The sequence below is a fragment of the Anser anser genome (assembly GCF_964211835.1).
Source record: "Anser anser genome assembly, chromosome: 18".
NCBI lineage: Eukaryota > Metazoa > Chordata > Aves > Anseriformes > Anatidae > Anser > Anser anser.
In genome coordinates this window covers 13152439-13178633 of record NC_139739.1, presented here as the reverse complement: position 1 = coordinate 13178633, position 26195 = coordinate 13152439, and the positions used below count along the sequence as shown (strand labels likewise).

Here is a 26195-nt window from a genome sequence, read left to right as displayed (position 1 = left end):
CTGCTTAGAAATAAATAAAAGTATGATGACACTTAATCATTTCTTAATCACTTCCATGTTATATTTGTCTATTTTAGAAAGTTTTGTTGTTCTTTATCAGTCTGGTGGTCATGTTAGAGATTCATCTGGGGAGAGCCATGCTTGTTCCATTTCAGAAGAGATCCAGAAGCAACCTAACATATATGGCATACACGGCTTGGATCTTAGCTCAAGACCCAGATCCATCCAAAATGTCACTGGAAATACATTTGCTGAGATAGTGCTGGTCAGCAAGGCAGGCAGTGGTCACAGAACACAGGCTATGTAAATCTCTAATTGAGCTGAAGCACGCAAACTACGTTTTGTTTAAAAATATCTAGGAACTTGTAAGCAGTTTCTTGAAAAGCACTTACTGCCTTTGTTCTGAAAAAGGACTGAATGCTCTTGAGTCTGCATGTGTGGAATGGTCATTTGGTACTGGAGAAAAGCTTAGGAAAGTATATAGAGATGAGAAATAGCTGGGCAGTTCTACAGTCTGCTGAATGCTCACCCCATCCCTTGAGGAAAGTCTGATGAAAGATAGAACTTAGCTATCTCAAATGATTCTGTTACCACATCCAGTCTGCTTTTAGTTTTAATTTACCACATAACTGTGAGGGAGGAATTATTACAACGCTACTTAACATAAATCCTTAAGGCTTACAGGCAGAAATATGTAGCATATGCACAGCCAATTGAGGAATTCATTTATTGTTATTCATTAATTATTTTTAAATGATCACTGTGATATCTGTTTTTCTGATGCTCGGGAGTAGAAATAACTGCATTAAAGTTTGCTGTTATTTAGCTAAGGTAAAAAGGACTGAGATTTTCAGTCTGATGAAGATAACCTGTAACAGACTGCAAAGCCAAACACTGTATAAAGGTGTTATCCCAACACAATCTAACCAGAGGTAATGACGTGTCAGAACCAACTCTGATTCACAAAGCTCCACAAAGTCAGTCCTGTTTTTAAAGACATCTGATTCATATCGGTTACAGCTGAAAACCCCAATGAATGAATTCCAAAGTAAATATTTGTAATGGAGATTATATTCACTTAGCATTTGTACACTCTTTGAATATTCTAAAAGCACAGAAAGTGTTGTATGACTTTAGGGTTAATCCAGTTCACTTTGATGTGAAAGACTGTCATTAATCTCCTTTCCTTTTTACATGCTATTTCAGCACCTTACTTAGCCACTCTGCAGCTTGACAGCAGCCTCTTGCTACCACCGAAGTACCAAACCCCAGCAAGCCAGACACAGACAATACCTGGGAACACTGGACCTGCACCCTCGAATTCAACATGTCTTTCAGCTTCTGGGGCACCACCAACAGGCAGTTCTTTTAACTCCACTCCCAATGGTGGGACTACTAGCCTTCCTGCAGGAAGCAGTTCATCCTCTGGATCCTCTGTGCCACAGCTGTCAGCATCTTCTGCAACACCCAGCGTTAACCAGATGACCACTACCTCTACTCCAGGGTTTAGTGGGAACATTGGTTCAGGGCAAAATGCCAGCGCCGGGGGAAATACAGCAGACCGTTCACAAGGAAGCACAGGTCCTGGAGGAGACACAGAATCAGGTCAAAACCTACCACAACAGCAGCAAGAAGGACAGGAAGGGTAAGTTACTTAAGTGTTCAAATTACTCGGAGTACTAAATAAATCCGTTGTTCTCCTGCTTTCGTACAACTCATAATCTTTAAGCTTTATGTAAATCCTTGAAATGAAAGGACCCTCTGATATGTGCAGTACTACTGTCCAGGTGTAAATGGAACGAGGCCCTTTTTTATTCATTTGTAGTCATTACTGACAAGAAGAGTTGGAAAAAACAGATCTCCCCTTTTCATTATAAGAAACAAAGCTTGATACAACCACATGAACATGGGTGTTGTCATGCTGTTTGAGGTGCCTTAGGGTACCCCACCTGGCCTGCATTTGCAGTACAAGAAAACCACAAGATGTCTCAGGTTCTGTGCCATATCTGCTAGCTCCATCTCACACCAGGTACTGCAGTATATCTCATGTGGCACTGAATGCCTCTTACACAGGCAACTCCATCATGCCAGTATTATTAACAGATACAAAATAAGATCCATGGATTTTTTTCTGACTTGTATTACAAGTGTTGTTTTGTGCAGAGATATATTGTGAGGTCAGAAAATGGGATTATATTCCTGTTACCTTAAAATAGATTTTAGCAGCAAAACATTTTTAAAGACCTCATTATAGTAATCCATCAAACATTAAAATTAGGAAAATATTTTTTAATATTTTATGTAAGTGACTTCCTGAGCGAACATGTTTTTCATTACTTTTCATTACTTTCATAATAATGCATATTGCTATTAGACATGATGTATGTTATGAAGTTCCTGTATCTTAAGTGAAAACCCACATCCTGTACTGGTTCAGGTTATTCTTAAGGCATCTGTTCACTGGATCTATGCAAAATACCTCTTTATCAATTGCACTGTGGTTTCTGATAAAGTGAGTCTGAGCTGTTTTTTATCGCTTACAGATGTTGAGCCTCCCATTCACAGTTGAGGCATGGAGGAGTATTTTTACCAAGATAAAAAAATGTTTAGTTGCTCTTCCCACTACTAAGGGAACCTTTTCTATAACTAATCAGAGGACTTCAGGACTTTGGCACTTTTCCTCAGTTCTCAGTTCCTTCTCTCCCTCTTCCCTCCCACCTCTCCCAAAAGAAAACCATAAACAGCAGCACCAAAACCAGGCATGTGCAAACATCAGAAGAAAGCTCACAGACCTAGTATTTGTCAGCTTTTCCATACTGCTTAGATCTACACTATTCTGATTACTATAATCTCATTTAATGCAGACTTTACAGTAAGTGTCTTCAATGCATCATTTCTAGCAGGTATTTTGGATTAAGTACTGCTGTGAATAAAAGTCATCCCTACTTAATCACTGTTCTTGTGCTTTTTAGTTTTGTTTCTGAACATAAGTTACTACTCCCCTGCTTCAGAGTCTTGCCCTTTTAGAGCAAAACCAATAATTAACAACTGTAATTTACCTTTGAATTTAACAACATGCATATCTCCAGTGTTACAGAGAGGGAGAGAATAGGGATTCCCACTGAACCAGAGTCTGCGGACAGCAATGCCTACCCTCCAGCAGTTGTCATCTACATGGTGGATCCTTTTACCTACACTGCAGATGAAGAATCTGCCTCAACCAACTTCTGGCTGTTGAGTTTGATGAGATGCTACACAGAAATGTTGGATAACTTGCCTGAGAATATGAGGAATTCTTTCATTCTCCAGGTAACTCTACCTCACTGCATCTTCACACTGGAGAGTCATTGTATCACAGCGTGCTTTTGATATGTATGCTATACTGAAGGAGACAAAATGCAAGATAATGAATAAAATCTAGAAAGCAGTTACAAGTTACGTTGTTGAAAGCACGTGGCTATATATTAAAAAAATGTTTTTATTTTTATTAAGAGATTAATTTAAAGCAGCCACAGTATCCTTACAACAAATCTGTTGCACGGTTCTAGCAGTCCCATATGCTAGATCCTTTCTGAAGAAGGATTTAACTTGCTACTTGGGTTGCCATTGCCAAGCAAAAAGTGTCCTCTTTCTCCTTTGATTAGGTTGTATGTCAAGTTGTTTGCTTTTTATAATCTCTCTGAATTATACTGTTTAATCCAAAAGAGGTGTGTGAAACCAGACATTTAATGCATAATTTAACTAGTGTATTGTTATTATCTGCTTCTTAAAAATAACTTACCGTGTACCTTGGCATATAATAATAATTACTTACTTACTATGGAATTACTTAAGTATTGAATTTGTGTAGTCTGAAACAGAGCTTGGCCTATAGTCCAGACTGCCTGCATTTGGCCATGCCTCTTTTAGAGTGACCCAGCCTAAATAACTGGGGGGAAGAAATGGGAAGTCAGAGATTACAACCTATGCATGTGTGTATGCAGCACATGCAAGAAGCAACATGTGAATGATTTCTGAATGCCTTATTCATGTGTGCTCAACTTGGCTTAAATATATTTTAATTAAAAGATGAATTAGAAGCTATTACAGTGTATCAAACTGGTCATGGAAAACAGTTGTCATTTTTGGTAATCTTGACCTTTTGCTTAGTTGCCATTTTATCATCGCCTGAAGTGATGGGGGAAACTGTCACCAAAATACTTTAGGTTTGGGGATGAACCGAAAAGCAGTTTCACAATTGCAAATTATGGTAGTCTGCAGGCAATTTACTTGATTCAGAACTGAAAATACTAAAATAATTGACAGTCATTGACATCACCATGTCTGAAAAACAAGAACACACAAACTGTATGCTGAAACTGTATCTTTGTGTAACATGACTAATGAATGGGTTTACAAATTTTTGATAAGTGCTGTTATTTTCTGGGTGCTTACTGTTCGCTTCTAAAATATGTGGCATTTCGACTAAGTCAAGATGATAGACAATTTTCACTAAGAGATGTAGTTACCAGCACAATATTCTCACGGCTGTACACAGTATATAGAGATCTACATTTATTTCAAAATAAACCAAAACAAATTACGTTTACAGATTCACATGTAGAGTAGAAGAGCCCAGCTCCTGAAATTCGTGGCTAAAGAAATTATCTTAACTAGAATATTGAACCGAAGTTCCAATGGTTCAAGCAAGAAATACAGAATAATAAAAGTTGTGTGATACTTAAGATTGATTATGGGTTTTTGATTTGGGACTTTTTTGTGTAGTTGATACAGTTTTTCATTCAATGATATTTAAATCACAGAAAGTAAAGTTTGTTTAGAGTTTCTAGTAAGATATGCTTGTCAGCTATTATAACCTGAATTTTGAGTACCATTCAGTTACTGTTGCCCTTATTAGAAGACTTTTCCGTTTATATTGGACTACAGAAGTGTTAGCTATCTCAGAGACTTTTCAACCTTAAATATTGTTATAATGGAAACAGCACTTTTTTATCGCAGACTGTAGTCAGCAAATAGTGCAGCCATTCATGCAAAAGGGCAGCAGCCCTGATGGGAAACTACAGATACTGTAATGAAAATAATTGAATACAACATACAAAGTGTCATGGATGTTAAATGACTGATTAATGTGTGAATCTAGGTTGGTATTAATGAACAGCTCTTTGAAGATGTTCAATCATGTTTTGTTGTTTATATGAATTATATAGATTGTGCCTTGCCAGTACATGCTGCAGACAATGAAGGATGAGCAGGTTTTCTACATTCAGCACTTGAAGTCTTTGGCATTTTCAGTGTACTGCCAATGCAGAAGGCCACTGCCCACACAGATTCACATCAAGTCTCTCACAGGCTTCGGGCCAGCTGCCAGCATTGAGATGACCCTCAAAAATCCAGAGGTTAGTATCAGTGTCAAGAAAATAAACATAAAATAAAAAGTAAGGAAAACACTTTTAGGAATATTTTTTCAAGATTATTTCAAGGTACAGAAAACAAAGATAATATAAAGGGAAAAGGTAAGATAATACTGAACAGAAAGTAGGAAGAAAAATGCCAGATTACTTGCTTTCAAAACACGTCAGGCTTATGGTTTTGAGTAAGAGTCAAAGGTCGAATTTAAGCTCAGAGTGAAAGAAGAGAAAATGTATATTGTTATTTGGGATTCTGAGATATCTTAGTTTTGTCTATAGTAGACCTACAAGAAAGTGTTTATGTCTAACTTGTATATATGCATATATATGAAATATATGCATATATATGAAATAGGTTGCTGTGCATAATTATGTATGTTCTACTAATTCCCTGAGGTAATGGAGAAATCCCCCTACTTCAGTGGGCTTATCTTTCATCTGATTTTTTTAAACTGTAAATATTCAAGCCCTGTTTCTGGAATTTCAGGGATTTCAAAAGAAGAATAATCCATCCTACTTTCCGTGAATATTTTTCATTCTTTCAAAGATAATGATGACTGATTTATTTAATTTAATGAATCAACTAAACACTTAAACATTTACCTTGGGATCAAGATCTGCTTGTTAGGGTTTATAAAAGCCTAGTTTCAAAATAATCATAAAACCAAAATACCAGTATGTTATACTACTCGTATAAAAGCAGAAGCTCTCACAGAAAATGTCTATAAGCAGCATCACCCCTAGCATATCTTCTCTGCATTCTGTCCTCATCCTTCCCGCAGAAGGATATCTGTTCCACAGGATTAATTTTGCAGCAAGTGACAATGGTTAAACTTCAGGGTAGTTAGGTGTAAGGGGAAGAGCAGTAAAATTTCAAGACCCCTGCAAGCATCTCCCTCCGTTTAATGACCGTTCCTATACTGCTGCCAAGGTGGTATACTTCTCGAAAGTGACGTAAGCAGAAATCTGTTTTCAGATTTATTTTTTTTCATTTCACAATATGGCTATGAAAATACCATAACCTTTTTTCATGTGAGCTGATTAACTGGCAATTTGCATTTTGTGTTGAAATTCCTGAAGAGACAAAAGACACAAAAATTGGGGGGGTGAGGGGCTGTAAATGTTTTCATGAGCAGCTGCTTGCATTTAGCATAATTATGTTAGATTTCTGCTATGGAATATAAAATGGAGAAACATTCTACACGCGTTTGCTATCAGTCTGCACTGCAGACTGCCAAACTTTGCCTGAAAATTTAGAATAACCTATTTCTAAATTATTATGCATATCTTGCCAGGCCCATAGTTTTTTCTTCAAAGAGGTGTTACAAAGCAAAGACAGGTTTGGGGCCCATCATCTGGAAAGCAACTTTGCAGAAGAAGACCCGGAGGCCCTGTTGTACAAGTTGAACGTGAGCCAACAATGTGCCCTTGCAGCAAAGAAAGCCAACAGCACGCTGTGGTGCGTTAGGAAAGGTGCTGGCAGCTGAGCCAGGGAGGTGGTTTTTCCCCTCTTCTCACACTGGTGAGACCACACCTGTAGTACTGTGTCTGAAGCAAATCCAGCAAAGTGCCACAAAGATGATTATGGGACGGGAGCATTGGACATGAGGAAAGGCTGAGAGCTGGAGTGGTCCAACCAGGAGGGCTCTAATGGGAGCCTGATGGGAGAGAGTAAAGATGGAGCCAGACTCTTCTCAGTGGTATCTGGTGATGGGACAAGATCAGTGAGCACACATTGATATACAGGAAATTCAGTTAAAATGAAAAAAACACCCATGTTGTAGTGGGTGAACACTGGAAAAGGTTGCCCAGGCAATCTGACCGGATAAAGTCCTGGGTGACCTTACGTAATGGACCCTGCTGTGAGCAGGAGGGTGGGACTAGATGTTCAGACGTCCATTCTAGTCTCAGCCTTATGTGATTTTATGAAAAAAAAAAAAAAGAGATTTCATGGCTTGCTACTATCAGACTCAGCAGAACTGCATATGGTATTCTTTACAATACTAATTTGCCTCTGCTTATCATTTAATGGTATTAAATGGCCTTGATTTCTTACGATCTTCTACAAGTTGGTTTTCTGAGGGACTTGGGGGTGGCTTGTTTCTTAAAGATAAGCACTATAATGCGTATAGAGGGTCTTATTAATTAGCAGGCCAATGTTCAGTCGTTTCAAAGACCAGAGTATTTCTGAAATTAAACTGTGAGATAAGAGAGATGTAAAGCATTTCAAACATCATACTTGATGAAAGTATGTTACACCTAATGCCTAGATAGAAATCTCTACATGAAGTCTGAGCTCTGCCTTTGCCATTTTATGTCCTTGGAACCTTGCATTAGATCATGATGTCCATTGTTCTGCAGTCAGTATGTGAAGAGGTGAGCAGATGCCATCAATTTTAGCAAAAGGATACACAGAAGTACAGGTTTAAGCTCCTCCTTGTTTCAGAGATTGATAGCACCCTAGGCAGAAACTGTTTCATATCTTTGTTTCCCTATATAAAAAGAAATCTTTAGATAAGTTTTGAAGTACATCAGCTTTAACTAGCAGAAATGATTTGTCTACATCCACCCTTTTTCCAGTATCTCTTTTGACCATGAATGCCTTGAATTTATCTATTGTTTCAAATTCATAGTTCTCTGTACTCACTGACAATCTATGTTGTATGTTTCTTGCATGAAATATTTTGTGACATACCTGCTGATTATTGTGTTTACTTTATTGCAGAGGCCCAGCCCAATCCAGCTATACTCACCTCCTTTCATATTGGCACCCATCAAAGACAAACAGACAGAGCTGGGAGAAACATTTGGAGAGGCCAGCCAGAAATACAACGTGCTTTTTGTTGGATATTGTTTGTCTCATGATCAGCGCTGGCTTCTGGCATCTTGCACTGATCTTCATGGTGAACTGTTGGAAACCTGCATAGTTAATATCGATTTACCAAACAGGTAGAAACCTTTAATTTTACATTAAATCTAGGTGTATAGTTGCTAACCCTCACTCTCATCCCTCACTGCATTTGTTCCTTGCACCTCCCATTCTAATCATATTTCCTGATGTGACCACGATAATGTTAACAGGGATAACATTTCATTTGGCACTTGTATAACTTATAAACTGCAGAGGGGAAAAGTTATTGTATTACATTTGTTTTACAAATGCTGCCTACAGATCTTACCTTCAAGTACAACTGGTATGCTGCTTATTGACACCTCTCACATACCATTGCAATGCTGGTACTGAAAGCAGACGTAATTTTTCTGCTTGTTAGTAAAACATTAGTTAGGCACTCCACAGAACTGTAAAAACTGCTATAAATGGGAAGCAGTAACAGATCTGAATGTTGTCCTTGGTTCTCTAAGTTTTGTTTTTTCCCCTTAATCTCCAGGTCAAGGAGGAGCAAGTTGTCTGCACGTAAAATCGGCCTGCAGAAGCTGTGGGAATGGTGCATTGGCATCGTGCAGATGACGTCGCTGCCCTGGAGAGTTGTAATCGGCCGCCTCGGTCGCCTCGGCCACGGGGAGCTAAAAGGTACGTGGTGCCAATGCTGTCCTGCCTGGGGTTCTGCAACAGGGAAAGGGCCGTAGTCTGCAAGGCAGGATGATTTACAAAGTTGATCATGAAACTTTACAACCAGGAAACGTAGAATGCTAATCCTACCCTGGCACTGGATTTGTGTATTGCTTTGACTTGTATGTATGACTTTATAAGTCATTTGCTTCAGTCTGTCCTTGGTTTTGTACGCTAGGCTTGATACCCCTCTTGCACATCTTGTAGCGTAGTGTATATTAACAAGCCTGACCTTAAAACAAAATATTCTTGCAGATAAAGTTACTGAATGAAAAAGGTAACTTTTTTTTCTGTGGTACACAAAACTAACTGATAATGGGTGTTAGCCAGCCATAAGACTCCCTGCAGCCTGCAGAGGGGTCCGAAGATTCAGCATTCCTACCAGCTCAGTGGGAACAGAAATGGAGGATTGGAGTGATTTAGGATTAAATGCCTTAACTCAGCAAGGGTAGGAACTGCCTTGCTTCACTTCAGCAGTGATTCCTCTCACTAAGATGCATTCAGGAGAGGTGGGGAAGCACCAGTTAAATGCCTTCTCCCGTATAGTACATGCGGGGAAGAAGAGATGTTGTCTGTCCTGGTAGGGGAATTTGTTATCCTTCACATGCATGGGAGTTAAGTGGAACAAAGCCAGGAAGACAAATATAGAATTCAACAAGCAGCACCTTCCTTTATTATTTGAATGCCAGTTAAATGGCTAAATGTATTTTCTTGAAGGTATATCTACACCTACACCGCCAGTGAAAAATTTCTGATGAAACCTTCACTTTGTTTTATTTAGTGTATTGTATTCATAACGAGGTTTAACAAAATCTGACATTAAGTATGTGAATTCATGTCTCTTTGCATACATTTCAAGTATTCCGATTATGCAGCATGTAAGATGAGAATGGATAGCCCTTTTCAAAAAAAAAGGATCAGCACAGTTCAGAAAAAGATTTGGATGTAAATAAAAACATTTCAAATAAGAATGGTACGTTGCCCTGTTTCACATCTCATACCTCATGGGTAAATGAAAGACTCATTTTTAAACTCATCATCTTGAGTGATTTGTCCGAGTACTGCAGTTAGCTCATGGGAAAAACCAACAAGCTATCATTGCTTTGCAGTAACTGCTTCAAAGCAGTTTGAAGAGTCATACAACTTGTTTACATGGGGGAATAGTCCAGTGTTAAAGAAATAAGTGTTATTAATAAACTGTTATTAATACTTTGCTAATTTGAAGCAAGTTCTGGATTTTTCACAACCCCATTACCTGTTCTGTCTAAACTTCTTCATTTCAGACTGGAGTATCCTCCTTGGGGAATGTTCCCTGCAGACAATCAGCAAACAGCTAAAGGAGGTGTGCCGCATGTGCGGCATCTCATCAGCAGACTCTCCTTCTATCCTCAGTGCCTGTTTAGTTGCCATGGAGCCACAAGGGTCATTTGTTGTGATGCCAGGTAAATTTTATCCAGCTATTTAAATTTTCTGTTTATCATACTTACCACATAAAAAGTAAATCAATTTTGGGAGACTTTCGAGCCCAAGAAGACTTGACTGGTGTGGCTAAATATGGTAGAAAATAGGTTGAGCCATCAGAATTCCCAAAAATATCAGGAAGAGGTGCTTTGTTGGGAGTGTTAACTCCTAGCAAAAGATGACTTTCTGCCACTGTCAAACTGATGAACTTTTCCACGGGGAGGTCATGTTTTGAGGAAGACCAGTTCTCATCAGCTGAAGTCTGATGTGGTAGAAACCCTTAAGCAAAGAGGACTGCAAATGCTGTACAAGTCTATAATATGTAACAGTTGGAGGCTGTGGATGTTGAGAGTGAGGATAAGCCTGCTTGCCTTTTCATATGCTTGGTTTTGTTTGTTTGTTTGTTTTTTAGAGAATTCTATTATAAGCAGCAACCTATAGGCTTAAGTTGAAGGTTTTTAAGTTTGAGGTTCTTCCATAATGGATTTTTTCCCTTCCCTGTTTTGTTGTACACATACTTTTTGTGTAGGTGACGAGAGATCTTTACAAACCTACTCTGTTTTTTAGTTTAGAAAGAAAAGATTACTACATGGAACAGAAGTAAATGACTTTAAAAATTACTCACCAAGTTGAATAATTTTTCAGAACAGTTTTTGTAACATGAGAAAGTAAATGGCAAGTTATCCCTCCTTTAATGCCAACCAAAGTGGGGTATTATTGCATAATTTGGAGTTCTACTGATGTGCGTGTCCAAAATAAATTTGCCTTGCTCATTTAACAAGCAAATCAAGGGGCAGCAGAATGAAAGGAAAGGTGGGGCATTGTATGGGAATTCACATCACTAAACATTATCTATATGACTTGTGATCTTAATTTCAGTCTTTTCTAGTAATTTATTCTTTTTAAGATAAGAACCTTTTAAACATTTTTATTAGCATGCAAACCCAGATCAGATGCTTAGAAATTTAATTGAACACAGAACATACATTTTGAAGGCTATGCAAATTAATGTCTCTGCCATTGTTTCTGTTCTGGAAGATGCTGTCACTATGGGATCAGTGTTTGGCCGAAGTACTGCGCTGAATCTGCAGTCATCTCAGCTGAATACCCCTCAGGATGCCTCCTGTACACACATCCTGGTTTTCCCAACCTCTGCTACTATCCAGGTAGCACCTGCAAATTACCCCAATGAGGACGGATTCAGCCCTACAAATGGTAAGCACATGTGTCTGGTGTGAGAGGTGAAGTACTTGCAAATGCTCAGTGGCCTATTTAGAATACAAGCAAAGCTGTACCAGTTACTGGTAGGAACTGAATGGACCGGTCTTCTCCCATGAACCCTATGCCACCCTAATTTAATTTAAAGAGAACAACACCTACTTGCTGGTTAAGAGGATAATACACTACATTTTTATGAACTTTGTTTTCAGATAAACCTACTGATTTATTCCCAAAGCAATATTGACCGATTAATATGCAAAATGGCACAGACTATAAAATGCTTTTTCTTGTCGTGACTAACTTGTGACTTGGTCGGGTCTAACTGCTTTATGTAATAAGGGTTTGCTTCATGCTCTATAGCGTACAAAGGTTGTGAGGAGGGGAGGTGTTTGTTCTAGAATTTTAATCCTCATGTAAAAATAAGCAAAATAGATGGACCAACTTGACAATTCTTAACTATCAGCAGTGTGGTTTAGAAAAACCTAATTTTAGGTTTTTCTAAACCATATTTAACCGTATTTAACCCTATATTAACCCTATAATTTGTATCAGCAAGACTCTGCTTAATACTTTATATTAAGTATTTACTTAACTGCTTTGTCATAAAATGATTAAAAAATAATTTAAAGTAGCTACAACCATTTACAATAACAGTATGTCATTAAGAGGCAAGTTATGGTATAGAGAGGTAAAAAGGCACGCTATTTTTAATGAAAGAGTCTGCTTTGATCTGTTCCTCCTGGAATTTCAGTGGGCCTCACAGAAGGGAAGTTACCCCTCTTAATACTTAAGCAGCTGTCCTTTCAAGGCCCCAGAATCCTGACTGAATGCAGTGCTGACAAATATTTAACCTGCATTAACCTGCCCTTTAGTGCTCAGATGCTAATTAGAATCAGGTACAAGAACTGGCGTTTTCCAAAATGGTGTTAAATTTAATTTTCTTAACTGTGTTCTACTTAATGATTAAACTGCTTCCTACGCTATTAGCCATTTCATTTATGCTTTGGGGGCTAAGCAGAGCATGACATTAGTTCTGTTTTGTTTACTGAGGTTGTAGGACAGAAGTTAATAAATGGAGTTAATTCATTGCTTCTACAGTCCAGTCTTACTCTTCAGAAGATGAAAAACAACCACCTGCCTATTTCAACACTAGGACTTGAAGTTGAAATAAATTACTTCAAGACACACATTCTTTTCTATTTTCATGTGAAACAAGTTCTTCTTTTTCAAGAGAAATGATTTATTATACAGCACTTCCTAAACTATGTAGATATGTACAACTCTTAAAGTCTCTGTGTTAATCTGTTTGCAATTGTAATTAATCCAGCTAATTCAGACAGCTCCCAATGTCCATTTCTGTCCCCTAAACTGTACTTTAAATGTCATTAGTACTGCTTAAACATCTTTGCTGAAAAACCTGGATAAGGAAAAGACCTTTAAACTATATTGTGATGTTTGTAATTTTCTGCTCTGCGTTTCTAATGTCTTAGCTTTCCATCATGTAAATTACCCATATTATCATAACTTGTGTTCCAAATGACTGAGCAATGGAATGTACTTCTCATAGAATGCAAACACATTTTCCCTGTATCTTTACTCCTTTCCCACATATTAACATAAAGCAAATTAAAAGAACAAGTTATGATAATACAACTGTATTTAATTTCTGAGATGAAAGTGAAATGTTAAAAGCTGAGCTGTAGGAAATCCTGGTGCAGTATGTGAAATAATCATGAAAGTACATTGCATGTGAGTGAGGAGCAGACCTTGCTGCCCTTTTGCTGAGTAGTACTTGACTCTGTGAGCAGCTTCCTTGAAGCTGCTGGGGCTGCTCCCAGAGTATTGAGCAAATGTGCCAAAGTGCTGGTGTGTAGCCCTAGAAGTCTGAAGAGCAACACCTGCTGAGGGTAACATACATTGGTTTGTTAAATGTATTTCAAGTGTTTTTTAATGGATTTCTCTGAACAGCTGCAGAGAGGTATATTTTTTTTCTGCTACAAAGTACAATTTGGATTGTTATTAGGCTGGCATAACAGGGTTTTTGTTCCCTCTATGACCGTTGTTAAAATACACGATTTTAATAGATGTTTGCCAACTTTTCCTTCCAAGTCTGTGTGGTTGTAGTCAAAGGTACTAAGAAGGATTAAATACTAAGATAGTAAAATGTTTATCACTGCTTTCATCTGTCTCAAGCATATATTAAAAAAAAAAAAAAGGCACCGGCACTAAATTTCAAAAATGTCAAGACAGAAACGAGTACAGCAAATTAAAATTGATTTTTTTTCATTCTTTTTATTTTCAGATGATATGTTTGACCTCCCATTCCCAGATGACATGGACAATGACATTAGAATTTTAATAACAGGGAATCTTCACTCTTCACCAAATTCCTCCCCAGTTCCTTCCCCTGGATCCCCATCTGGCATTGGAGTGGGATCTCACTTCCAGCATAGTAGGGTAAGCACTATAACAGATACGCTACTTGAAACAGAAAAATCCAAATCCCCCAACAAAACCTTTTTTACTGTTGATTTTCAAACATTAATTCAACAGTAAGCAGAAATTAACATTAAAAGTGAAGGGATTGGATAAATCCTATTGTAAAAGATGCCTCTCCCATGACTATTTACATCTCCAACTTTAAAGTTAATTGTTACATACAAGATAATTGAGAGGAAGAGAGGAGGCTTTGCTTTCTTGTTGCAGAGCCACATTTAATGACCCTGTATAAATTTAATGTGTTCATCCGTTTTTCTCTGGAGGATCACATGTAATATCCCTGGCTCAAAGTGACAAGTCTTTGAGAGAAAAGAAGGCATGGCAGCTCTGATCATGTGAATTTCTAGGGAAGCAGGAAGGGAGATAATTCTCTTATTAATAAAACCCTATCAATTTAAACTCCACAGGTGCTGCGTGTTTATGCAAATGTTGTTTTCTTAGTAGAAATTAGCCCAGAGCACATAGCGTTTGTAAGTTATTTTGTTTGAAGTGGCTTTTATAAAGCTAGTTCCAACACCAGTGGTTACTTAAAATGCAAATGATTTTTGGTAAATCAAGGTATTTTTTGAATCGGCTTTAGTTTGATGGAACTCTTACTCATGTATTTAGCTGTGTAAGAGAGTTAGTTGTACATCTAGATTTATTCTAGAAATGGTATATTTAAAGCATATTACTTCTTTTCTAAATGACACAGTATTTTAATAAAGAATAGGCTAACTTTTTTAGAAGAAATGGATAAACCCATGCATTTAAAAGGTCTGTTTTAGTGCTCTGCAGTAATTTAAGAAACTGGGTCTGTATCTGTGATTATCACTGGTGGCTTGAAACAGTTTCATCAAGATAAATGATACTTCTGGTATGGAAGGAAGTACAAAAATACTTAGAGGTGTATGTGCAGCTAAGATATTTGACTGCAAATGATGCTGCTCATTCAGCCCCTGTACTAAAACAGCTCATTTTTCTAAATGTAAATATCTTCTTAAGAATTCTCACACCCTGAAAATGACTGATTTTCAAGATTACGAAATGTGTCAGTTTCACCACCCGCAAGGAGAAAGTCATCCTTGTATTTTCTTTGTAACCTCTGACAAAATGCTTCAGTGGTCAGCTTAATACAGTCTGTGAGTGAAAAATCACTTTTGCATCAGCCACAAAAATGCTAGTACTGTATTTTGTGAATGCAGTACGCAACCACCTCACTTTTATGTTAACACTCCAACCCACTTGTCAAAGGGTAAATAATTGCACGTTTCTGTCTCTTGGTTATTTCAAACTGGTATGTGGGCAAATTAAAAGTTTTAAATTCAGTTACCAAACCCTCCAGCCATAAATCACAAGCACTCATTACAATTTTCTCTCTTCTGTACCACTTTTAGAAAAATGCATTTACAAAACTTAATCTCAATGGAACTCCATCCAAGGGCCCTAAGAACAGCACTGAAAGGTTAATGACCAAAGAGCTTAGAGACCTGGACAAGCCATTTCTAGATGAACCTGTCATAGTAATTCAGTTTAACCATTAACAAGTGCCTAGTAATTGATGTGTAATTTTTGGTTTTAAAAAAGCAACAGCGTGTGATCATTACCTTGTGGGTCAGGGAAGGTCAAGCCTTCGTCCATGTAACCCATAATTGATTGCTGCAGTTTAGCAGTGTAAGTCCTGATTGCTCAGCAGCCAGTTTCAAGGTCTGCTGTTAGGCTTTCCAAGCGCCCACAGCCAGGTGAGCTGCAATCTTCTCCAGGCTTTATGGACTGTTTAACTTCCTTTGATTCCTGTTCAAGATACTACTGTTGGAGAAAGACCTGCTTCAAGGGCTAGCATTGAAGGCTTGGTGATTAAGCCAGTTTCTTTCAGTGAAACCTTTTTTACCTGTTGACTTAAAAGATGTATACGGGTTAAATAGCCTAAGTTATGGACTAAATGGATTAAATTTACCTTCTATGAAATAAAAAGTGAAAGCAAAATAATATTTTCTTTAAAAAAGGAATGTACTCTAGAATGGAATGTCAGTCACCTTTTCTGATACCCGTGGAGATACTTGTAGGTATGGTATTGTGGTCCGTCATATACAAGGCTGTAGAGAGAGAGAGGGAGAGAGAGACAGGATGAGGAAAACAAGCTCACACCCAAGTGTTCCTGTCCGACAGCCTCAGGTATGGAAGGTTCATCTGTCATGGTTTTAATCTGCAGAAATAAAATCACAAATGTATATCCTGACAAGCAGTGACCCCAAATTTGATGAAACTAATTCTAAAACCTTTTATAAAATTGTTTAAAATTCTCCTCTCCTAATAACTTTGGTCCGCATATGAGAACACAAGTGACTAATGCTACAGAAATACAGTACACAAATAAATACCTGATAGAAACAAATGCAGGACAGCAGCATCTTTTTTCTCCACACTTCACCTCTGCTTGGTAGTCCAAATACAAGGCATAGTTTCTTCTGCCCAAGTTATTCTCACAGCAAATAGTAAATGTAGCATTCTTTTTTTCTAAGCTATCAGTGTAACTAACTAAAAGAGCAAACACAATGAAGTTAATGAAGATGCAAGCGTTCATTTTTCTTCCATATTTGAGTGGAAGAAGAACAGCTTTGGGAAGATTGTCAGTTCAAGCAGATATTTTTTTCCAGGTATGGGAGAATTCTGTGAGGCTATGTAAACTTAGTGAGGCTATATAAACTTAAATTCAACACTGCTCTACTCTGTGCACACCCATGAAAAGCTATTCCGATTCATAGCCAGAGCCCAGTACCTCTAAGTTACTCTGTAGCATCAAACTCCACACCGAATCACCTCGGTTCAGGAGGCTGACGTTGCTGTTAGAGATACCTAAGGTGATTCTGCAACACCAGCCTAGAGAACCCAACTGAGGAAGTGATTAGACATCTTTGACTAAATTCACGAATGACTGAAGGATAGCTCATTAATAGCAAGACACAACTGGATCAAAGACTGAGTGATTAGTAAAAACAAAATTAATGTTATTGGAGGGGATGCAATAACATAAAGCAACAAATGTGCTTTTAAATGTTCTTTCAGAGCCAAGGTGAACGTCTCCTTTCCAGAGAAGCCCCCGAAGAACTGAAGCAGCAACCTCTTGCTCTCGGATACTTCGTATCAACTGCCAAAGCTGAGAATCTTCCACAGTGGTTCTGGTCATCCTGTCCTCAGGCACAAAACCAGTGTCCCCTCTTCCTGAAGGTCTGTCTTGGTAGCCTTTCACAGGGGAAAGGGAGAGAGAATTGTATTTAAACCATATAAATTTCCTTTGAAAATGTTGGGTTTGGGTGTTACTTCTCCTGACAGTACTGGGAATGGCAGAATTACAATTGTAGGTTTAAATTTGCTTAAGATAACTGGCTAATAGAACTTACTCTCCTCTACTTCTAAAGCCATTACCTGAAAATGGAATAGTTTCGCGGCTTCTAAGTACCGATTCATCAGAGCAGTATCCACTGTTAAGGAAATGTCCCAATTTTCATTTTTTAAATTTCAGTTAACCTAAGCCAGGAGGGACGCGTCTCCTATTCTGTCATAATCCAGTCATGATACAGAGATTAAAAGCTAGAAAGGGGAGTAGCACTTCCATATAGAGCCCTTGCTATCCATTTCCCTAGTTGTAAAAGGTGCATGGTATAATCTTCATTGTCAGAGTGTACCTGATACCTGCCGATCCAGAAGATGGCTATTTCTTGCGAGAGGTATTGGTATCATTCTTGCAAGAGCGGAATTGCTTCAACTAGAGATTCACCAACCTCTGTAGAGTGACATGCAGCTTCTTATTGCAGTGATGCCAACTAACGAGGATGGAAAAGGAAGGTGAAAAATCAGCCTTGAGTAGTGTCATGTAAATACTCGAGCAAGCAAGATAAAAACTAATTAAGACAGTTGCACTTTCTTTATGCATTCCCATGTTAATTAACAAATGCTAAACATTTTTGCAAGTCTCCTAGCTAAACTCTCTCATCCATGTCTATCAGGCAATTATCAGAGTAAAGGTGTTTGATATTTCTCAGTTCTTTCCTCATGCAAAAAAGCCATTTTAGGACTGATGATTTAAGAATGTCCCTTGCAGTCGGCAAGGCAGGCTTTATATTCAGTATAGCATCTTCAACAGCAAAGTACTAAAGTACCCAGATATGTGAGATCACCTGCCTAATTCTTTACACCCTCTACGTTTTCATGGATAGATTTCCCAGAAGCATGTGCTTTGATCTAAACCTATGGAATGGAGATCTCAAAATAATGTGAAAAGTAAGACAGCATATTTTTGGAGCTAGCAGTAAGTTTTATCCTAATCTTAGAACTACCTTTTTTCGTGAATGAATAATATGAAGACTCCAGTTCCAGCATTAAAAACGCTGTCAGAAGAGCTCCAGGCAACCTCATGAATTCCTTCCATAAGCTTATACTAGAGTTGTTCTAGAGAGGAGCCACCACCCTTCCCCCTACTCCCCCTCAGCCTAACACAATTGCTCTCTCAGATCTAGGCTGAATTAAATGTTTAATTTGACTTGGAACATACCGTTTTGGTTTGGACAATTTTTAATAAAAGCAAGGGGCTGAATTCATGCAGTAACTTGTACACTGTTCAGAGAGCAGGTGGTGCTGCCTCCTTTATGCTGCACAGCGCAATTAGGAAACTTGTATGGCATGTGAGACGTACAGATTCGAGTCATCTCTGTCTGATTTGGATTAAGTATTTTTGAGTTGAAGTATTTCACCTCTACGGTGCATGCCGTAACTGGAGGAGTCTAAATTAGAGGTTTTGCCTCAGCAGGCTGTGTGGCCTATTAGGCTATCCACTTGAAAGGCTTATATGGTCGGCTCTACCCCTGGCACATCATCAATATGAAATCCCTTTCCTGCTCCTGCATAAAGTTATGCTGCACAAAACTCACTCCAGAAAGAAGATGAGAGCTGTTCAGAAAGCATGAAACAGGACAAAGGCTGCACTAAGTGTTCTGGTTGGACATGTCACTCTGATGGATCTGGTACTCTGCGGTGGGTCTCCTACAGGGAAAGTCTGAGGAATTAGAATACTGTGTTTCGTTTGGTATTTTACTAACAGTGACATATGCCAAGCACTTCTTCCCTGACTAAAACTAAGAATAGAATTCAGCGTGCTTTTTAAAGATCCTTGATTCCTGTCAAAAAGAAAAAAAATTTTATTCAAAGATGTAATCATTATAGAACTTCAAAATACGCTTGTTTATGGTGGGTTCAATACAGAATCGCTAACTTTCCATCAGAGACAATTCAGAATATATTTGTTCACTGTGAATCTTCATAAATACTTGCTATATGAAGAGTTACATTGTTTGTGTTTTTTTCATTTCACAGGCCTCATTGCATCATCATATCTCGGTAGCACAGACAGATGAGCTACTACCTGCCAGAAATTCTCAGCGAGTTCCTCACCCCCTTGACTCTAAAACTACATCAGATGTCTTGAGGTAATGTCTTTTAGGTTTTGTAGTGCTTCCATAAGGTTATGGGAACTGGAATGAAATTTCAGAGGGACCTTTTATTGGGCATATCAACAGTTTACACCTCTGTTATGCCCTACACGTAAACAAAACAAAACAAAAAATATATATAGCTCCTGTGACTACAACCGAAGAGCAGGACTTTGAGAGTTACTTCATCAATTTTCCATACTACTCTGCAAAGCTATGACAAGCGATGACTTGTGCCTTATAAAGTGGACTCCTTGGTTTGCCTCCCAAAGATCATTCGGTTTAGCTGGCGGTCTAATCTGGCCTGTGTAAATAATTATTTTTACTCACCAAACCAAACGGAATTATCAAAGGAAATAGAGGTACTCTGCTGATACCCACTATCTTAGGAGTTGGGGTATAAAGGGAACACTTCCCGAATCAATAGAGTTGTGTATCTATCCTGTTGTAGAAGATAACTAGAGGACTGGTTGCCTCTATGCCACCTGTTGGAGACTGAAAATAGATCTGTTTTATGGCATAGCATGCAGGGTGGAACACACCAGTGCACAAACATGTAAATTTCTACCAAGTAGATAGTATTAGCAGGAAACATGAAAAACAATCTACTTAACTCAAATTGGTGGTTATGTACCATTCTAGAACTGAATGTGTCCTCTTAGAGAAAGGACTGAGCTATTGCATCTTCATTTTGAGTAAAAGGATGATGCTCTTGGAGATGCACAGGGAAAGAAGGAGACAAAACAGACACACATTAGAACATAGGAAATTCTAATCAGACATAAAGAAAAATATATTTTTACAAAAATTGTGATCAAATATCGGAACGTTTCCCAGAGAGGCTGTGGAACCTCCATCCTGAGAGGTGTTCAAGATTCAAGGTTTTTAATACAGTAGCAGATTAAACTTGTAGAGGTTCCTTCTAATGTAAATTAATCTATGATTCTGTAATCTCTACTGTGTAATGGGGAAGGGCCTGGATTCAAACAGCATGGGCCTAGTTCAAGTAAACTAAAAACAAAAATTACCCCCCTCGCCCTAAGGCACACACTCTTTGCTCAGTTTCCTACTTTGCCAATACCACCAGCATCAATAGTCAGGCAGTCCTCACCACATCGCACCACCAGAACAAATCAGAGAGAAGTTTAAGTAAATCTTTTAGAAAAAATGAATAGTAAAATTCCAGTTTCATTTTCTCTGCATTTCTCTTCCACAGGTTTGTTTTGGAGCAGTATAATGCACTGTCCTGGCTTACGTGTAACCCTGCCACTCAGGATCGCAGCTCCTGCCTTCCTGTCCACTTTGTGGTGCTCACCCAGTTGTACAATGCCATCATGAATATACTCTAATAGATAGAAAAGCACTTGTTCTTCTGGCTTATTCTCCCCTCAACCTGAGAAATGTGCCACAGTCTGCAAAGATCACAATTTTGCTTCTCTTCAGACCAGTCCTGTGCTGTGCTTCTGTTCCTCCAAAAGCACATGTGAATTCTGCAGTGTTGAAAAGTAAAACACCCATTAACATCTCTGGCAGCTTCAGTCCAAATTTTGGGAACATCCGAGAACAGTGAACACAGAGTAACCTCAAGCCAGTGTTAGTTTGGTGGCCCAGTAACTACTGGTCAGTCTGATTTTTTTTAATATTATTTTATTTTTTTAAGGAAGACTACAGTATCTTTTTGGATTAAGAACTCTGCTAAACAACCATAAGCAGTTTCAGCCCTGCAAGTAAATACACCTTGTAGTGACCAGTTTGGGTTGTCCAAAAGCTATTTGTTGTTTGATCATCATAAACTGGGACTTGGCAGGAAAAAACCAAACACGCAGTTGTGGTCTCGTATAAATATTGCAGTTTTCTGTCTACCTGGAGTTCCTGTCAGAGTGGATTGGGATGAATGCATGCATTTGTTACCTGTCCATGTAGATATGAATGGTCTGGAGATATTTTATTTATTTTTAGGTTTGGGGAGGGGAGGGATTAAATTATAAAGGACCAGGAACAGTTGAATATCTTGAAAATCCAGCTCCGTTCTACTCACTGTAGGGTTATTTATCTACATACCTCTCACTCTTCTGACCTAGAAATCAAAAATGAAGCTAATAACAATCAAAAGTCCAAGTTGGGAAGGGGAGCATATCCTGGTGAGGATGTGCCTGTATTTTAAGGAATTCTCACCTGCATTTAGCCTGGTTAAAGCAAGAAAAGGCCAGTGTTTAATGAAGGATAACACTACCTAGTGGAAGAAGAGTAACCGAGAGGTAGGGAGGAAAAATACTTTAAAGCCCAATGTAAGGGCAAATGGAAAGTGGTAAATTAATCTATTGTAGAGCTATGATTGAAATATATTTCCAATAAATTTAGTGATACTAGAAAACTATTTACTGAAACCCAAGTCGCCCTTTAATTCTGGGCAGACTCGTCCATGTACATATCCAAAAATATGGTTTTTGTTTACACTAAATCAGTTACAAATCTGGTGTATTTTTTCTGACTATAGGAATATTATTTCAAAGAAATAATTTTTAAAAATTATATCATTAAATTAGTACTTGAAGTAATACCACTGTGGTGGAAAAGTTACTTTGTTTAGTAAAATGATTGCCATTTCAAAGGTTAATGGCTAATTGAAGTATTTTTATGACTCCTTCATTCCAGGCTTCAAGGGGTTTATATTTAAACTCCATTTTCTAATGTTTGTTGTTGCACTGTGCAGCAGGCATGGACTGCCTTATATGAGGGGTCGGGCACTTTGATCAGGCTGTGTGACCTAGTTATCTATCTGTGGAGAAAAACCTACAAATTTTAAAGTTCTTCCAAAAGACTTTCATGTTCTGGTTAAAAAAAATGAAAATTCTATGATTTTAAAAAGTATTTTTCTTGAGATAATGTAACATTTAAAACAAATTATATAAAAATAAGAATTGCTTGTGTAATGAGAAGGTGAAGTCAGAGAAGTAACCTGTAAATGGATTATCTCATTCTCTGCACCAAACCTCCCATGTGGGTATCTTCTTTGCAATGTATAGGTTAAAAAAAAAAAATCTGATATCAAACCATTTGTATCTAATGTGTACAGTGTAAAATTGACTTTAAAAATATTGCAGTACTATTTTTTCTTAATCAGAAAAGAAAATTCTCAAGGCCTTTTGAAGAGCATAAAAAAATGAAGATTGTAAACTTGTATAAAAAATTTAACTTGGGGAGGAAAAATGTAAAGTAGACATTTGTAATCTTTTACCATTTGGGGGTTATTTGTTCCCAGGATCATCTGAACTTTGGATTATTATTTTGTTTGTTCTTTTTAAATGGGCCATTTTTATCCAGGGGCATTTCTTCCCCAGAAACCTGGTTCTAAGCAAAAATTAAAAATAAAAAAGGGCAGCAAGGAGTAGTTTTCATCTGGTGTCTTTTATTTAATTTTTTTAAGTTAAGAGAAGCTGGTGACATATTTATACGTTTTTGTGCAAAATAAATGAATGGCAATAGATTTTAAAGAAAAATCTTATGTACTTCAGTGTGAAAAGTTCTGTATAATATTTCCCTTAAATATGCATTATTTTACTTGTGAGTTTTTTACTGAATTAATCTGAAATGTACAAGCCCTGGCTTTCCTACAGAGTGAAGAAAGTTATTTTATTTTTTTTTTTTATTTCTAATTTTGGAAATTCATGCCTAAATCGGAATTATTATTACAGTTGTTTGAGCTAAAGGGAGAGGGAGGGGGGTGGGGAATGTCCAGCATGCTTGTATGTATATTTCAGAACCTTTTTTAAATGTAAAAGCTGTACATTTCTGGGGAGTTCTGAATTTCTTTTTTTTTTCTCTGAGCATTTTGCAGTGAGCTTCTTTTATATATAGCCGACAATTTGAAAGAAAACAAAAAAAAATGTGAAGTTCATTTTAAATCTACAGTATATCGCTGGTACAATACACTAAAAAAGACTTTGATAAAAAGAAACAATAATAATAAAGACCTCCATTTTAAATGTCATTCATATATACCTTGTGGATGAGAGCTATATACTTTTACACACTTTTTTAGATGAATAAATTATTGAATTACTGAAACTATTGGTGGAGTTTTATTCTTAAAAGTATTTTCTTAACTCTTAAGTTTTAGCATTCCTAGTGAAGAAGGGCTTGCATTACAAGGTATAGATTCCATGTGATGTGAATGGAACTGAAATTCATTTTAAAGTTTCTTTAATATTTATTTACTTTAGAGCTACAGCTGCCTTCCATGAATTAACTTGGTGCCTGCTTGCCTTTTAGATTTGCTGCATGTTGATAAAGCTATGGCTTTGTCAGATGCCCTTTCACAGCACTAAGGCTTATTTTAATTTTAAAGTTCACAGTGCAACAGTACTTTTCTTTAAGATTGCTATCATGCAAAATAGAATAGTGATTCTATTTAGAATTACGCCTTTGGTAGAAGGAAATTGGTGCCACTACTGTTAATGTTGAGATGAAGAGATTTAAAATTCTGCCAAATGGGGTGGGTGGAAGCAACCCTGGGTAATCTGGTGACACAGCAGCAGTAGCTGCTTTGTGTTAGCAACATTAATCACAAGAGCTTCACCAATTACAGATGAAATTTCTCTGTATATACCAGGTAAGTCTGTAATGGGAGATTTTAATGGCACATCAAAGCCTTGAAGCTCCTTCCCCCTGTAGCAGGATTACAGATAAGATAACTGAAGTGCAGTCAGCCCCAGACGAGAGGAATACAAAACCAGACCTGCCACTTGAGGTTGCTCACAGAAGCTGTACAATCTCCATCCTGGAGGTGCTGAAGTCTCAGCTGGACATGTCCCTGAGCAATGTGATCTAATTATACCTGGGATTTGTTTGGATGGTTAGTCTTCAGCAGGTCCCTTCCAAACTAAGACATTCTGTACTTAGCAGGTTCTTTTCTAAACACAGAAGTGCAAAATTTGACAAACAACTAGACCCAAGCCCTTTCCCAGTGCTACACTTTAAGAAGTTTGTATATAAAATGTGAGGTCTATTTTGCATCATCTCCTGTAGGAACAGTTCTGGAAAAAAATAATCTTCAGATAACACATTTTTCTGTACTTAGATGACAAACTTTTGGCCTTGCTAATTGCTTTTTAAATATCATATCCTGTGCTTTACTCTTAAACAAGAGAAAAACAAAAGCAATCTGCAACCTGCCCCCTACTTTCTTGCCAGGTCTAACTACACCGTCAATTAGCCTGTACAGCTGATGGGAGCTGTCTATTTACAGAAGCAATGAATGTCAAAATCAGATGAGCTAGTTTCTGCAGACCCAAAATGCTTTTAAAACCAGTCTTGTAGTTCTTGCAAAGCATACTTCAGCAACTCACTTTCTATGAAGACAAACTGAGCCCACATTCACAGCTCTTGTGACTGCACCAAGGAATTGCCACTCAGTTTCAGGGCTGTTTTAGTGACCAGTTGGGATTTCCTTGGTAGTTGCAGTTTCTAGCCTACATTAATTTTTGATGCATCTTACTTCTAAGTTTAAAGTCATATACAAAAATAGTCCCTCAGATTTCTAGTTGTTTTAATCTTTTACACTTAGAAATTTCTGTCTTTTAGTTCACTTTACTATTGGTAAATTCTTAGTAAATTACATTGAGTTCACGCGCATAGGTTCTTAGAGAAAGTTATACTTCCATTGTGAGTGCTGTAACCAGAGGGAGTTACTGCAGAGCAGTATTTTTGAAATGGAGCCTACTTAGTGGCTAATTCATTGGCTTTAGAAAAAAAAATAATCTACCAATCAAGTATGCTGTTCCCTGGGGACTGCAAGCAAGAATAGAATAAAAACATTAATCTCAGCTGATTTGTAACAATAATGTGATATTTCTAACAAATGGATATGTTACTGTGGTGATGGATTCTTTAATACCAATGCAGAAAAGCTTTCTAAAGATTAGGCTGAAATTAATTTTTTTCCCTAACTGCCATTTCTATTTTTAGCAAAATATCACGGCCACTTGAAAACAGTTTAAGCACATGTAGAAAGCATTGGAAGTCATGAAAGTAAACACGAGGTCTGTGTTCAGTCTCTCACCATTTTTAGTGGAAATGGAAACAGCCCTGAGATCACCAAACAGGAAGTCTTTGGTCTTTAGCAACAAAGCTGTATTTATAAAATTATGCTGCTTCCACTTCCCTATTTTGAAACTGAATCTCAACACTCTGACAAATGTTTACGTCGGCTTATTTTATGCTTAGCCGACTGTTTGCCTACCAGGTATCCCAGCAGCAGTCCCGTAAGGTTTTCCAGAGGATATATAAACCTCAGTGGTATTTTAACAAAATCTGAAATACTCCTCAAAACCATGGAACATGAAGACGGCCACTTCTCTGACAGGCTGGCTCTGGACGAACAGCGTGCCCCCGGCTGCCACCAACCTTACCGCGTTACCTCCGGCCGGGGTTAGGAAACCCTTCGGTGCGCGCTGGCTCTCGCTGAGGTTCGAGGTGGGGACTCAGTAGCCAACTGGCATGCTGATCAAGTGATAAGAACATAGAATATAGCTTATGTAAGCGATAGAAATATGAATTATGCGTTAAATA

General features: G+C 37.8%; 1 protein-coding gene and 1 long non-coding RNA gene across 5 annotated transcripts in view; one reads left to right on the top strand and one right to left on the bottom strand.

Moving 5' to 3' along the window:
- MED13L (mediator complex subunit 13L) overlaps window positions 1–23693 on the top strand; it is a 190348-nt gene extending 166655 nt beyond the window's left edge. For all 4 annotated transcript variants that reach the window (XM_083804562.1, XM_083804565.1, XM_083804563.1 and 1 more), the window contains 11 exons: window positions 1207–1645; window positions 3090–3309; window positions 5208–5396; window positions 8134–8357; window positions 8798–8940; window positions 10263–10421; window positions 11479–11655; window positions 13964–14118; window positions 17206–17367; window positions 19510–19622; window positions 20842–23693. In XM_083804562.1, coding sequence (XP_083660688.1) covers window positions 1207–1645; window positions 3090–3309; window positions 5208–5396; window positions 8134–8357; window positions 8798–8940; window positions 10263–10421; window positions 11479–11655; window positions 13964–14118; window positions 17206–17367; window positions 19510–19622; window positions 20842–20974 — 2114 coding nt within the window. In that variant the 3' untranslated portion in view covers window positions 20975–23693. The remainder of the gene's footprint in view (window positions 1–1206; window positions 1646–3089; window positions 3310–5207; window positions 5397–8133; window positions 8358–8797; window positions 8941–10262; window positions 10422–11478; window positions 11656–13963; window positions 14119–17205; window positions 17368–19509; window positions 19623–20841) is intronic.
- Window positions 17244–26195, bottom strand: part of LOC310883753 — a 73827-nt gene continuing 64875 nt past the window's right edge. The window contains exons 5-7 of the long non-coding RNA XR_014573720.1: window positions 26036–26126; window positions 17826–17963; window positions 17244–17382 (exon numbers count right to left, since the gene is read on the bottom strand). This is a non-coding gene — a long non-coding RNA (uncharacterized lncRNA). The remainder of the gene's footprint in view (window positions 17383–17825; window positions 17964–26035; window positions 26127–26195) is intronic.